This window comes from Emericellopsis cladophorae (genome assembly GCF_022114955.1).
Source record: "Emericellopsis cladophorae strain MUM 19.33 chromosome Unknown NODE_4_length_1054762_cov_117_872525, whole genome shotgun sequence".
Taxonomy (NCBI): domain Eukaryota; kingdom Fungi; phylum Ascomycota; class Sordariomycetes; order Hypocreales; family Bionectriaceae; genus Emericellopsis; species Emericellopsis cladophorae.
Window position 1 is genome coordinate 338,557 of NW_026250929.1, and position 13,400 is coordinate 351,956.

At 54.3% G+C, this 13,400-nt stretch overlaps 5 protein-coding genes across 5 annotated transcripts; 4 read left to right on the forward strand and 1 right to left on the reverse strand.

Annotated features, from left to right (window-relative positions):
• Positions 1-66: 66 nt before the first annotated feature.
• J7T54_006480 (Tyrosine-protein phosphatase-like protein) lies at positions 67-950 on the forward strand (the record flags this gene model as incomplete). Its single annotated transcript, XM_051502916.1, has 2 exons — positions 67-571; positions 622-950. 2 exons carry the CDS (start codon positions 67-69, stop codon positions 948-950), a joined length of 834 nt encoding a protein of 277 aa, XP_051365291.1.
• A 106-nt stretch (positions 951-1,056) lies between these two features.
• Positions 1,057-1,450, reverse strand: J7T54_006481 (uncharacterized protein; the record flags this gene model as incomplete). Its single annotated transcript, XM_051502917.1, has 2 exons — positions 1,057-1,137; positions 1,190-1,450. 2 exons carry the CDS (start codon positions 1,448-1,450, stop codon positions 1,057-1,059), a joined length of 342 nt encoding a protein of 113 aa, XP_051365292.1.
• Positions 1,451-3,069: 1,619 nt separating this feature from the next.
• J7T54_006482 (uncharacterized protein) lies at positions 3,070-3,426 on the forward strand (the record flags this gene model as incomplete). Its single annotated transcript, XM_051502918.1, has 1 exon — positions 3,070-3,426. One exon carries the CDS (start codon positions 3,070-3,072, stop codon positions 3,424-3,426), a length of 357 nt encoding a protein of 118 aa, XP_051365293.1.
• A 3,133-nt stretch (positions 3,427-6,559) lies between these two features.
• Positions 6,560-7,492, forward strand: J7T54_006483 (uncharacterized protein; the record flags this gene model as incomplete). Its single annotated transcript, XM_051502919.1, has 3 exons — positions 6,560-6,995; positions 7,067-7,258; positions 7,332-7,492. The coding sequence occupies 3 exons, from the start codon at positions 6,560-6,562 to the stop codon at positions 7,490-7,492; spliced, it is 789 nt and encodes a 262-aa protein (XP_051365294.1).
• Positions 7,493-12,448: 4,956 nt separating this feature from the next.
• J7T54_006484 (uncharacterized protein) lies at positions 12,449-12,979 on the forward strand (the record flags this gene model as incomplete). The annotated part of the gene is made up of 1 exon (XM_051502920.1): positions 12,449-12,979. One exon carries the CDS (start codon positions 12,449-12,451, stop codon positions 12,977-12,979), a length of 531 nt encoding a protein of 176 aa, XP_051365295.1.
• Positions 12,980-13,400: the final 421 nt, after the last annotated feature.

Below are 13,400 nucleotides of genomic sequence, written 5' to 3' on the forward strand. Positions count from 1 at the left end.
TGTAGTCTCAATTGTCCGAAACCTATTCCTCTCGTCCCATTGAGGCGCCCAGTTCCAGTCCCCACAATGGCACCATCCCGTGAAGAGATCCTCGCGCTCGCCACCAGCGACGTCCGCAATGCAATTCCCCAGGAGACTCTCCTTCCACTGATCACGACCAGTCCCTTCATCCCCTCCAAATCTCTCTTCAACCTTCGAGATGTCGGCGCGGTGCCCGGCTCCGCGATCCCTGCAGGACGTGTCTTTCGCACGGGTGCCCTCGCCCAAGCCGCGCAAGACCCCGAGGCTCTCACCTGGCTGCAGGCCAATGTCAAGAAGATCTTTGACCTGAGAAGGGGTTCTGAGCGGGAGGCGGCGCCAGATCCGGAGCTGCAAGGCGTGGAGAATGTCTGGTACGCGACCGAAGGGAAGAACCCAGCTCCTGATCTGACGGCCTTCGCCGCCGCCGATGGGGCCGAGGCATGGGCGGACCAGCTCATGATTGTAGCGTCCAGCTACAAGCCTGTGATACGTGAGCTTCTGAGGCACGTACGGGATCATCCCCAGGAACCATTCCTGTTCCACTGCACCGGTAAGGCGACACTGATCGAGGTACGGCCATCGAGTTGCTAACAGGACTAGCTGGTCGTGATAGAACGGGCCTTGTGGCTGGTCTGTTGAACCAGCTGGCTGGCACTGCGCAGGAAGACATCGTCTACGATTACCTCCTCTCGCGACTGGGCACGGAGCCTGTACGCGATAAGCTGGTCAAGATCGCCATGATCAACCTGGGTATCGACGACATTGAGACCCCAGGCTTTGCGAACATTGTCGACTTGCGCGCAGAGTATTGGCTGGCGTTCCACACAGCGCTGCAAGAGGAGTATGGAAGCTGGGATGGTTATGTCACCAAAGGCCTTGGGTTCTCTGCAGAGGACTTGGACACAATCAAGAAGAATCTACGATCGTAGGAGAGTGTGCGTCAGCAATGAGATTGAATTTAGAGTTGTAAGCAGCGCTATGCATCCATATCATGATTCGTCCCAAACATGCTCCTTCTTTAGTGCTCTTTCTCTCTTACTGCTGGTTCTTGTCCGCAGCGGACTGCAGGTTGGCCGACATGGAGCCCTTCTCAGGCTGGCCTCCGATCAGACGAGCCTGTTCTTTGTAAGCTTTGTGTCTTGTCAATCATCTCATGACGCGAACTCACCTCAGCCTTCTGCACCTCGGCGGCATCCTCCTTGGTGATCTGCTCCGCTGGCTTGCGAGCAACATCGCCCGCCTTGTCGAGGAAGTTCTGCTGCTTGTCGTGCACGCTCTGGGCGGTGGCTGCTTTGCCGCCCTTGATGGGACCAGTGCCGGTGAGCTCGGACTCGGTAGAGGCAATGTGGGAGACCTCGTCGGTGGTGACGGGAAGGCCGTGGACAGCACGGTCCTGGATGATGTCCTTGTCGGGGAGTTGGCCAGACATGTTGAGAAGAGTGTGAGTGGTTGTGTGGTGTTTGGTGAGTAGTGAGAAATGCGAGGATCAGTAGCTCAGGGTGTTGAAGGCGAAGGTATGAGTTGAGCAGAGGTCAAATGGCCAGCAAAGGGTTTTGTACCTTGTTTACCTTGAGATCGCGATGGAGGCCCTATGATCTCATAATGGTGCAGTTGTTCGATCTAGTCGATTAGCAAGAGCACCTCACTTAGCAAGCCCCCGAAATGGCATCGGCAAAGGCAACAAGTGTTCCATTTTTTTCAATTTAGCTTCCGGTAATGTGGTTCAAGATGATTTGGACGCCCAATGAGTGCGGCGTTGAGCGTTGTCGTTGTCGGACGCGACCTCCGGGCATCTAAACGCCAAGACTGGATGGCGTGGGAGAAGTAGACTGCTGGAACACGGACCTTGCAATTCGCTACCCCACGCATTTAAAGACACGATTCTATGTTAAAAAGACTGGTTCCTTGGGGGAAAGAATGAGCGGTACTCTGAGCTGGTATCCTGCGGCTAAGTCTCGTGCTTGCGTGGTGGCTGGCAGATGGGACGCACGTCTGAATATGCTAAGAGCCTCATAGTACTTCACCTACGATTCACGCCAGTCAGCCACCAAATTGGCCAGTTTGCCATCAAGTCAGAGGCGACAAATGGTTTGGCAAACTGATGCTCGACTTGATCAGGCGAGTTTGCCAAGATGACTACTACCGGCGAATTGTGCGGCAGCTTCGTGACTTGGTGGGAGTGAGTTGACTTGATGGACTGGATCCCGTTGAGCCCTCATTACAACAAGCCTGCCACGGTCCGGGAGAGGAGTCAACGTCGCGCTGACCCCTCTGTGGTGACGACACGGCAACTTCGATAGGAGCAAGCAGTGACATGGCTGGCCAGCGCAGCGCTTCCCAGGCATTCATTTCGGAACTTGTTTGGGTCCTTGACACGAGTGAACCTTCGAAGGGCTTGGAAGGATCAGCCGGGCGCGACGCCTCCGTCTTGGATAAAGTGTGTCTATTTCCGTCATGGCTGTCACCCGCGGCGATTGTCGCGTGAAGTGACAGGTGTCCTACGATGACATCACCGATCGCGAGCCTCTCAGTCTGCGATTCTGGCCGCTGCTGAGCTCCGCGCTAGTCCGTTTTCGCTCGTCACGCCTGTCAACTCCCGCTACCCTGACCCTGGCCTATGACGTCCGATGGCTGGACCCTTGAACCCCTTTGCCAAGTTTTGCTTCCCAACGACCTCCATACTCCGCTGCCGCATTGCGCAGCGCCTGACACACGCACCGCATCTCTGATCTCTGAATGATCGACAGCTGTAATTAACTGAGATTGGACCCTTGGACCCTTGACAATGGCATCATACCAAAACACAGCCTGGCCTCGTCATCAGGTTTCCTACTCCAGGTTTCGAGCCAGGAAGCAGGACCGTAGAAGAGTATATGTAGACTGTCTTCCTCCGAGATAGAATACTTGTCTCTCTAATACAGTATTACAAATCAACACACTTTCACATCTACCTTGCAGAGCACGAGTTTTAGAAAAGACTTCAGCTACCACCATCCAACAACAACACCTTACAAATATCCACTTGCGAAGACAACAACAAAATTCATCATGCCTTTCACCACCCGCCGCCGCCGTGTCGCTCCCGCTCCCGCCCCCGCGACTACAACCCGTCGCCGCGGCCTCTTCTCCCGCCGTCGCCGCGCTGCGACGCCCACCACAACCTCCACCCGTCACCGCAGCCGCAAGACGGAGGTCCACCACCACCACCATCACCACCACAACCACCTTGGCGGTGGTGCACCCGTCTCCCACCACAAGCGTCACCCTACCATGAAAGACAAGATCAGTGGTGCCATGCTCAAGCTCAAGGGCAGCCTCACCCACCGTCCTGGCCAGAAGGCTGCTGGTACCCGCCGCATGCACGGTACGGACGGCCGCGGCGCCCGCCGTCGCCGCTTCCTCTAAGGCGCGTGTCACATCACTGCCGGATGGACATTTCAAGAGGACGAAGGTTACGTACGACTTTATGGATGATGCTCTTGTTCTGCGCTGGACTTATATACCCATTCCCACCTTGTTCAGATACCGCGCGTTTTGTTTTCGTTGCACCGATACTCCTTTGGATAACTTCCAATACGTTTGTACCATATAGCGAATTAATAATGATTATTCCATCGTCTTGACCCACCTGCCATGCCATGTTCTGTTCAGTGGAACCGTGATGTGGCTAGAGGGGTATCGTGAGTTGCGTTTGGAAAAACGCCCGAGGGGTGAAAATCAAAATAGCTCGTCCATCTCGTCTGCTTGAGCATCATTCGGTCGGAAAAGGTAGATTGGTCTTTTGTCATGTTGCGGTTTGTCGTGTTCATGTGGCTGGAGAACTCCTCGTGGCTTCCTAGGAAGACCTTGCTTGTCTTCGTTGCGTGATTGTTTGCTCGGTCTAGCCCCTGAATGTAAAAGTCGATTGGCGTTTCGTACGGTTAGTGGTCGGGTGGGCGAGTTGAAATTGCTGGCCAGCTCGTCCAGGTCGTCCTTGGCTGCACCGTCCACCTTCATCTTATGGTATTTTTCGAGTGCTTGTTCGAGGCTCTTCAGGAACAGCTTGTCGGGTGATGGGTGTTTCTTCACTCGCTTACATTCACCGGGAGTATCGGCACCCGCGGGATGATGTGTAGTTGCAGGCAGCTGCCCACGCTTGCCGCTGCCCTCGACCCGAGGAGAGTCTGGCTTCTAGCCTATGTCGCTGCGGCCCACGCTCGATTGGAGGAAAAGTGAAAGAACTTCGTCGCTGTCCTCTGAATGTCTTGACCTACGTGCAGGTCTGCCACGGCTGAAGAGGCGTGGTGTTGAGCAGCCCTCGGGAGGTGTGAAAAGAACACCGCAATCAAGATCATCCTCGAAGCCCGCCTCTGTGGAGAATGGGTTAATAAGTATCGGCGCGAACGCCGCATTGCTTTTGCTCCCTCCGACACGCGGAACCCTTTCGCGGCGGGCATCTACCTTATGACCAAGATGCATGTTTTCGATCGGCTTCGTGAGCGACGCCGCCGCAAGGTGTTGATCTAGCGAGACTGTACGCGTGTAAGGAACAAGTGAGAAAGTTGAGGCTGGATCACTCACCATCGTTACCGGCCTCGGCATATCTCGCTCCGAACTTAATGGCACGCGATATACCGTCGACGATGCAAGAGACTTTAAATCCTTGCGAGGGGCTTACTTCCGTAACGGACTCCAGCACCTGGGTGGCAGCTAACATGGGGCTGATTTTGTTGTCGATATACTCAACACCCTGGCTGCGGGTAGAGACAACTTCCGCACTTTTCAAGTTCACATGCGCCGCAGGTTCGGGATAGTTGGTAGTCGGTAGAAAGGAATGCGAGGGTTTCATGTTGGTCGGGTGCATGCGAAAAGGATCGATTGCTGGAGAGGGCGGCACTCGACCGCGGCTGCTATCCCTCTTCGCTTCTGGAGCTCCAGCTAGTCGCAGCCGGGTGCTGAGTGCGCGGCGGAAATTCGATCTCAAATACTTTGAAGCACCTTTGGATCGAGTTTGCGCTTCAGACGTCCGTTTCGAAGGCCTGTGCGAGGCATCATCTCGGAAGATGGTTTTCTTGAGCATGGCAAGCTTCTTTCAACAAGGAGCGATATCACGTTGCTAAAGAGAGTGTCGTGTAGGTGAAGGAAGATGCCGGCAGAAAAGCGATGCCTACTTGTCATGAAGACTGGCGCAAACGATAGAGAGCGCGAGGCCGCACCCATGAGATGTAGAAGTGATCCTCGTGATGTGAAGCACACTCCTTGAGACCCATGTGGCAGAGGTGGGCGAGGACCAGGCGATCAAAAGAAAGCGGTATCGGTTGAGTTTCTGAAGATCGAGTCAGGTAGCTTGTTGCGTACGGCACGAAAGTCTGAGGAAGGGGGCTAGCCGATGCCGGCCGACTTCAGATCAGGCGAAGCGCAATTGTTAGAGGTTGAAGTCTGCTACCGTAGCCAATTGCCTTGGCGTGAGCACTTGCAGCAATTCAGCTTGAATTTCGAAGGCACCTTGATTGAGTGAATGCCGTCAAGGTTCCGTTTCTATTGGGAAGGAACGAGTCATGTGGGCAACTCATCAACCTGAGTCGCAACTGTACCTGCAATTTGGGATCATGGGACCAAGGGAAAGGCTCATTTGAGGGCAGCTTTCCAGTCGCTGGGATCCGAAGTTCATTCAAAGCCTCGGTAGTGGCAGCCAGAGTACATTCGAGCAGGTCGGCGGCATTCACCAAGCTTTGTCTCGATGATGCAAATACTTGGTTGCCTCTCTTGTCCTGGACCAACTCCGACAACCCGCCTCAGACAAATTATGCGCTTGCGATCAAGCCAATCCGCGGAAACATGCTCTAGTTGAAGAGACGACGTGTCGATTGTTGAGTCACATCATGGTCATGGTGGCAGTCAAATCAATGACGGAATGGCAGTTTCAAGAGCGCAATTGCCAACCATGCGGACAGCATTGAATGAGTAAAATAGCGAGAAAATCTTCGCAGTCTGCTTGATAGGTAGCGTCTGCTGAGCACAGCAGTCCACGGGAAAGAAAATAAAGACAGCCCCTGAGGTGAGGCTGTCACGACCAAAACGCTCAGCCGACGACGCCTAGTGGTGATTGGACACGGTCCTCCCCGAGGCCCACTTAGCGACCCGGGCCCTTGCCCGCAGTGCAACGTCGCGTCACCACGGCATTCGGAAATTTTGACATCACGCTTTTTTCCCGGCTTCGCTACGAACAGAAGGTGCGCCATTTCACCCGAGGAATGCTCTGGCCACGGTACGCCCACGGAGGATCACGAACTTGTCAACACACGGAGTTCAGCTCGAGCCGTGAGAGAGTGCTTTGCTGCAACATCTCGTGACCACGGCCTAGGTCGCCACACCATCCGGTTTGCCGACCCCGAAAATCCGCTATCTCCAGTCCAGCCACGTCGGAATAGTTGAAAAGGTAACTCGACCCTGGGGCAAACCTAGGTAGTACGCCAAGCGAAGCAACAAATTCAACAAATTCAAAATTTCATCCGCCGTCGCCGCCGCCGCCCAAAGCAATCGAATTTCGTCCGTCACAATGTTCAAGGCTTGGGTGGGAGCACTGCCTCGCTCGCTGAGGAGAGCTGGCCCAGCGACACAGGCGAGAATATGGGAGGATACGCTGCGTCAGCTGTGGATGGGCCAGGCAAGGACCCTGTCTGCTAAATCGTCGCGAGGCTTGACAAATTCGACCTTGTCGTCGGCGTCGGCGGCGTCTCGGCTTGGAAGGACGCGCCCGGTGCCCTCGGCAGGAAGAACAGCCTTCCAGTCCCAGACAAGGCGAGGCTTCCGCTTCTCGCCGTGGCGGCGTAACACAGGCGGCGAGAAGGTTGAGACTATGTCCATGTCTGCAAAGTTCAAGAAGCTGTCGAGGGAATACGGCAAGGCAGCAGTCGCGGTATACTTTTTGCTGTCTATCCTTGACTATCCTTTTTTCTTTCTCCTTGTGAAGGCGGTTGGCACGGAGCGCGTCGGTACGTATACTATGGGCTGCCTTGATCCATGTCTTGTAAGGCCATGTGACAGAGCTAACCCCAGAACGCAGCTAAGGTCGAGCATGTCGTGGTTGGAGTCATCACCAGCGTTATCCCCGAGCCGATACGCATAGCAATCCGCGGGTACTGGGAATCCGCCAAGGTCACCATGAAGCGGCTATGGAGCAAGGATACCACTGAAAAGGCCGGGATGGTCGGTTGGGGTGTCGAGGAAGCACAGGAGAGACATGAGGAAGCAGCGAGTGCGTCCATCACCCCTCCTTGCCCTAACGGACATTGATTTTACGCGCGAGCCGATTGACTGACACGGTGTAGGTCTAGGGACGCAGATGGCACTGGCCTACGCCATCCACAAGAGCTTTTTCTTTGTGCGCATTCCGCTGACAGCGGCCATCACGCCCAAGGTGGTCAAGAAGCTCCGATCATGGGGTTGGAATATTGGCAAGCCCATGCGCAAGGGCAGCAAATCTGCGTAAGCGCCTTTTTTTTGCCCTAGTCCGGTGCGGTTCAGAGATACTGCCGCCATCGCAGATTCGGCACACGGGCGTGCGCACACGAGCCGACGCCTGTACAGCCGTCAGCCGGTCGAAATGTCTCTGTTACCCGTCCGCTCAGCATCACCGCCGATGGCAACTCCACCGATTGCATCCTACACGGCCTGTGTATGAACGAATCCACAACAACGCACACATGTAAGAGGTGTACTGTACACTACAATTTTGTCTGAGTAAAATGTAATACCGAAGTTACCTACGTATCGCGCCGTCGCTCCAGCCGTTGCGCTAGTGTAGGGCACAACGCATATCCTGTCCAAAAAGTTGCCGTCACCCAACGCCCTCGAGTACAAAACACTTTCTTCAGTTGCATGCGTATAGTACATACACCAGCCGCTGCGCCGTTCAATGCGACGACCATGCGGGCGAGTGAGAGGGATGCGCGTAGAACGCCTCGGGCCCTGTTCGTCGGCCGGCGCTTACTCGCCCTGCTCATCCATCAAATGAGTATGATCTGCTGCAGTGAGGTGGCACACCCCTCCTTCACCGGAACAGTAGTTCGTTACAGGTTATCACCACATTAGCCTGCGTGTGCCGCGATTCGGCCGGTGAGGTTGCAGTCACCAAATCCCTGCACAGTCTGATCACAGTCTACGACTCTGCATAAGTGCCGTTGACACACGTACTGTACTTGTGCGCACATGTAGGGACAGCCGTGGCCTGTGGGGGTGGCGGAATTCACCGCACAACCCAAACGAATATACATGGTAATAATATGGTGTCTAGTATTAATTTTCGGGGTATGTTGATGCACTTGCGGCACGTCTTGTGAGCCGCCCATGTGCGCAAACCCGCTATTAGTCAGAACAAAAAGGAGATAACGGCGATGGAGTCCGGTCGGATAGTCGGTGGCTCCCTGACGGATGGATGGATCACTGCTGGCCAGCGAGACAGCCGCAATTGATGATTCGCAAAAAAAATTATAATAAATAATACACCGCACATTGTGCCTGATGAATCGTCCAGATACCCACAGGGACGAACGCTCCGAGTCAGGCAGATCGAGCCCGTCGGATGATGGAAGCCTCTTTAGGAATGACACCAGCGGAAGTGGTTCCGACCTCGTCTGGTTATGCATAATGCCAGTACCAGGCGCACGTGTACGCCCGCGGTGAGGCAGATCGTGATGATGCTCAACAGTGCCAGCCCGCCAAGTCCTTGACACGAACATGGCTTGCTCCCGTCCGCTTTTGACACATGGGCCGTCCAGCCGTCGAGGTGCATAGTATTTAATACAGGTTTGGGAACTCAATTGGTCCTTTGTACGGTAGGAAGCGCCTGTGGGCAGCTGCGAGCAGCGGCCATGTGGTGGTCATCGCCCCATGCTGTCTTGGCAAATGCATCCTATTAAACTCTATTCTGCACTGCGTCAGGATTGTGGAGCTCGCGCGCTGTCGGGCATCGAGTATCCGTAGGGTAGGCTAGGGACAGACACCGAATAGCAGAGCGTGGTGAAGTCACGCAAAGCGATCCCTTGGGGTTGGAAATTGGGTTGAGAATTGGGTTGTGTGCTTGAACAAGTACTTTAGTACTACTGCAAGTATATCAGCGTACGTTGTCACCGGCGGTGATGAGTACCGTCCTTGTGTCCGGGTAGGACCTTTTACAGGTGTTGCGCAACGAGCACAGAGCACGGCACGGCACCACCAAAAGCGCATGGAAATGACATAGCGCGGTCACACCCGGTTGGGTACATTTAGCGAGAATCGCCGACCATCCGTATTGTCTGCTACTTTCCCCATTGGACGTGTAGACCGTCCAGCAAACATGAAGAGTGATAATCATAGCCGAATGCACGAGACAAACTTTGCGTAGCTCCGCAATGCCAACCCAGAAAAAGAAATAGCTCCCGAAAGCGCTATTGAGACCACGGGCACACGGTCTCATGATTTGACCTTTTGCTGATCAGTGATGAACACTTGTACCCAAGCTCCAGCCGTGGTCTGGTAGGTGGCTCACGACGAGAATAACAAATACTCCGTGCTGCATTGAAGTTGCCAAGAGGCGCTTGTGGGACGTCATGACTGGGGCAGGGATCGCAGTCGGTGGGGAGGGTGTGGTACCAGGCATGATATCGATCGTGTTCCGGGGCTGGACTAAAGCCCGACGACCATGTCGACAGGCGATGCAACCATTAAAGCTTAATTTCCGGAGAGTATGAACAGCCAGAAGGCCGACTTCTTTTCACCTCACCCTCAATAACCTCACCGCCTTTTCACTGTCTACTTCAGCTGCATGTGCGGAATTTACAGTCGTTCGTCCCGTAGTGCTACTCATTAGCACGCTTGCATGCTACAAGCCCATGTCTATAGACTGTGTCCAGTTCGCAACCCCCCTGGTTGAATTTCAGCCTCAACGCTCCAAAGGGGTACAACAGGTACAATGCAAGCGGTATTGCTCCGCTGACCTTTTAGGCTAAACTTTTGGCAGTCCATACTCATAGCGACTCTCCCTCGTTGTCCTGTGCTTGTGCGATCTCCGACGGCGAGCTGCTGGAAGCCTGGGACCCTTAAAGCCAAGGAAGAGTGACGACAGTAGAACCACGTGTCTGGAAGTGACTGGGGGCCGGCATTGTATGCACGGTTCCAACTGGAATGCTGACCAGACGAATTATAAGTCGGACTATTCAAACGCTGGTTGAGGTCCATGGCATCGCTGGTGTGGACCCCGAAGTTTGTTCAATCCCAAGCCGAGACCTTTGGCTTGACTACCTGACTATCATGGGCCAATATCTGCAGCGTCTCGTGTCCCTTCTTGGCCAGTTTGAGCTTGATGCCAGTCAAATGTTTGGCTACATATCAGAACCGTGCGTCAATCCCATTGACAATGTGCGTGCACGCCAGGCTGAAGGCCAGAGGACGAGTAGCTACGCTGAACTAGTGCTTCCAGAACATTTATCGAATTGTTCTTGATGTTTCCGAGTGAGCGGTCCAAGCCACCTCGGTCATTCACCCACATCATGGACCCGCACATTCTACCAGAGCGTCGGACTGTCGGCAGGTACGGACTTAGGAATGCGCCTCCTTGTATTATACTTGAGTAGAAATGGGCCTTCTTGCGACGCCTTCAGCGCCACACTGCCGCCCCAACCAGGGTCTCTGAGTTTCAGTAGGCGAAGATCGATGGATGGTACCTGGTGCGTAGCTGCGATTGAAGTGTGCAGGGTAAGTTGATTTGGGGTCGGAAGCCTCTTTCCAACTCGGTCGTATCCCATCCGACGATCTCGCCAGCGTCCCACCAGACCACTCCAAGGGCCCAAATAGGATCCCTGCATCGGGGATCAAAGTGATTTTACGCCTCCAAACTTTGTTCCTAGGTAGTAGTACTTGGTATGATACTGAATACTCCGTACTGAGCGATAAATGTGTCAGTCGAAGCGGACCTTCGCTGCCGACGTGGCACGATGTATGACTCGTTGAGGAGATGTCTTCAACTCGAAGAGCCCATTGTGGGGACGTCACCGACACTGGATCGTTTGGGTTGAGCCAGGAGCCGAGTCAGGCAAAGTAGGGACGTACGTAGTTAGTCTCACTGGAATAATTCCGTGCCAGCATGTTTGCCGCCGGACCCTGAACTTCTGATTTCGAAATGCGAGAACGCGACGCTGTCGTGGGGCCCATTGCCTCCGAAAGGCTAAATAGGTGAATCGTAGATCACAATAAAACTCAAAATAGCTTTGACGTTTGGTGATTGGAAGTCTGGCTCTTTCTACCACGTCATTTGCACGCTACCGGGAAACGGCAATGGCAAGGTATATTTAATTCACTACACCCTCTCGGTGCGTGAAACTAGAGCCCCGATTTAGAACAACCAACGGTGGAGCGAGCGCTTTGGGCCATCATCCCGCTCCATGCCCGAGGGCATTGGGAACGCATTCCACAGCCTCCCCCAGAAATGTTCGCGTGGCCCTTTCAAGGCCATCGAACGGAACAGTAAATTATACTTGGTAACCCGGTCCTTGGGTCCAGACCCCAATGGGACGAGTGTCTCTCCACAGCGGGATGCTCAGGCTAATTAATTAATTAGCATCAGGACGATCGGTAGCTATACCTAAAATGCCCGCTCGTGTGCGCGCTCAAGTGCATAATCGTGCTCGTCGGCCACGCTCCGGCTCCGATCAAGGCTGGAGGCACTGGTCCACCCTTAGACCCCGACATGAAACATGGCGGCGTTTGCCTGTGCTTCTGGCCGCCATGCTATGGATCGATACGTACACCTCTCGGGACTAATGACAATCTGGCATGACTAGCTGCACTACAGGCGACGCAGGTCATATGCGTGAGTAGACCAGCGCTACGCCTATACTAGACGAAACTCTGTTTCCGAATCCCGCCAAGCGTCCAGGGGACCAGTTCCTTTGCTAGCCACCTTGTATTTTTGTCAACTGCCGGGTAAAGTTTGTTTGTGCAACGCTTTTCTACCCAAACCTTCTCCCGAACTCAAAGGTAGGTATATAATCGACGTTTCTTCCTCTTCGGCCCGCTGCGTCACCAAGTCATCAAGTTGCTCCTCCTCGCCTCAGCCCTCCCACGGTAGTATTATCATTAACATCATCAATCTACTGCAGTTGCCAGTATTCGCTACATACGTCGTCCCCCACACATACCCTGCAAGCCATCATCCGCCAAGTCCTGAAATCCCAGCCCACCGGCATACAATCCCTGTCCTTGCCGTCTCGCTTGCAAGACAAAGTCAGTCAGTCAGATTGACAGGCGCCCGGCCCGTTTGCACACACACCTTTGTCGACTGATTCACTCACGTCGTCTGTCCCGTCCGTGTACTTGCGCATATAGCTGCACAAGTATATACATGACCAGGGCACCTACCTCCTACCTACCACCGCCATCGTCTACCCTTAATTTCTTCTCTCCTCCGACAATGCTCGCCTTGCATCCTCACCACCCACACTACAACATCGGCAACGAGCAGCAACCGCACTTCTATCAAGCTGGTCTCCCACACCGCAGCCATAGCCAGAGCCACTACGCCCAGGCCCAACACCAACATCAACATCAACACCAACATCACAGCCATCAGCACAAAGCCCAGCGCGCTCGCTCCATGCCTCATCGCGTGTACGCTGAACCAGCCCTGACGAGGGCTACCTCGGTCGCCTCGACCGCGTCAAGCGCCACATCCAACACGTCCGTCTCCTACGCCAGCGACCCATCGGTGGTCCAGGCCCTCGAAATTGCCCGCGAGAGCCCAGATGGCGCCTCGGACCCGACCATTGGCAAGATCCTGGACAGCGCCCTCGGCCAAATATGGTCCAGGGTGCAGGCGGCACCCAACACATACGTTATGACCCGCGAGGAGTTCTCTATATTCAACTACTTCCAGCACCGCTTCGTCGGCAACGAGACAGCGGCGCGTGCGCGTGGGCGGTACTGGGACCATGCTCGGGGCTGAATCGACTGAACGGATTGGTGGATGACACGATTCAAACAACAGAAAACAAAAAATTTGGTGACGACGATGCTGGTGGGGATATCACAGTAGCCCGCCTATGGGTACCGTACGAGCCCTCGTCCGTGCATCGGGGTTCTAGCCGCTAGACGGGAATGCTCGGGAATTTGGAGGGGGGCGTGCGCGTTGGGTTCTGATGATACCTTAGACTTGCTGGGGTCACGATGATACCCTGATGGAACAGGAAGTTTCCGCAACATACTAACTTACAACAGACAGTGGGCAAGGGAGTCCCGGTACTTACGATAATGACTGGCATTGAGAGGCGTTCTCAATTACATAAAATACTATTGCCCTTTTTTTTCCATATCGAAATCCTCATATGACGCATGATCGATTTTATGTATCATTTCGAAACTCGGTC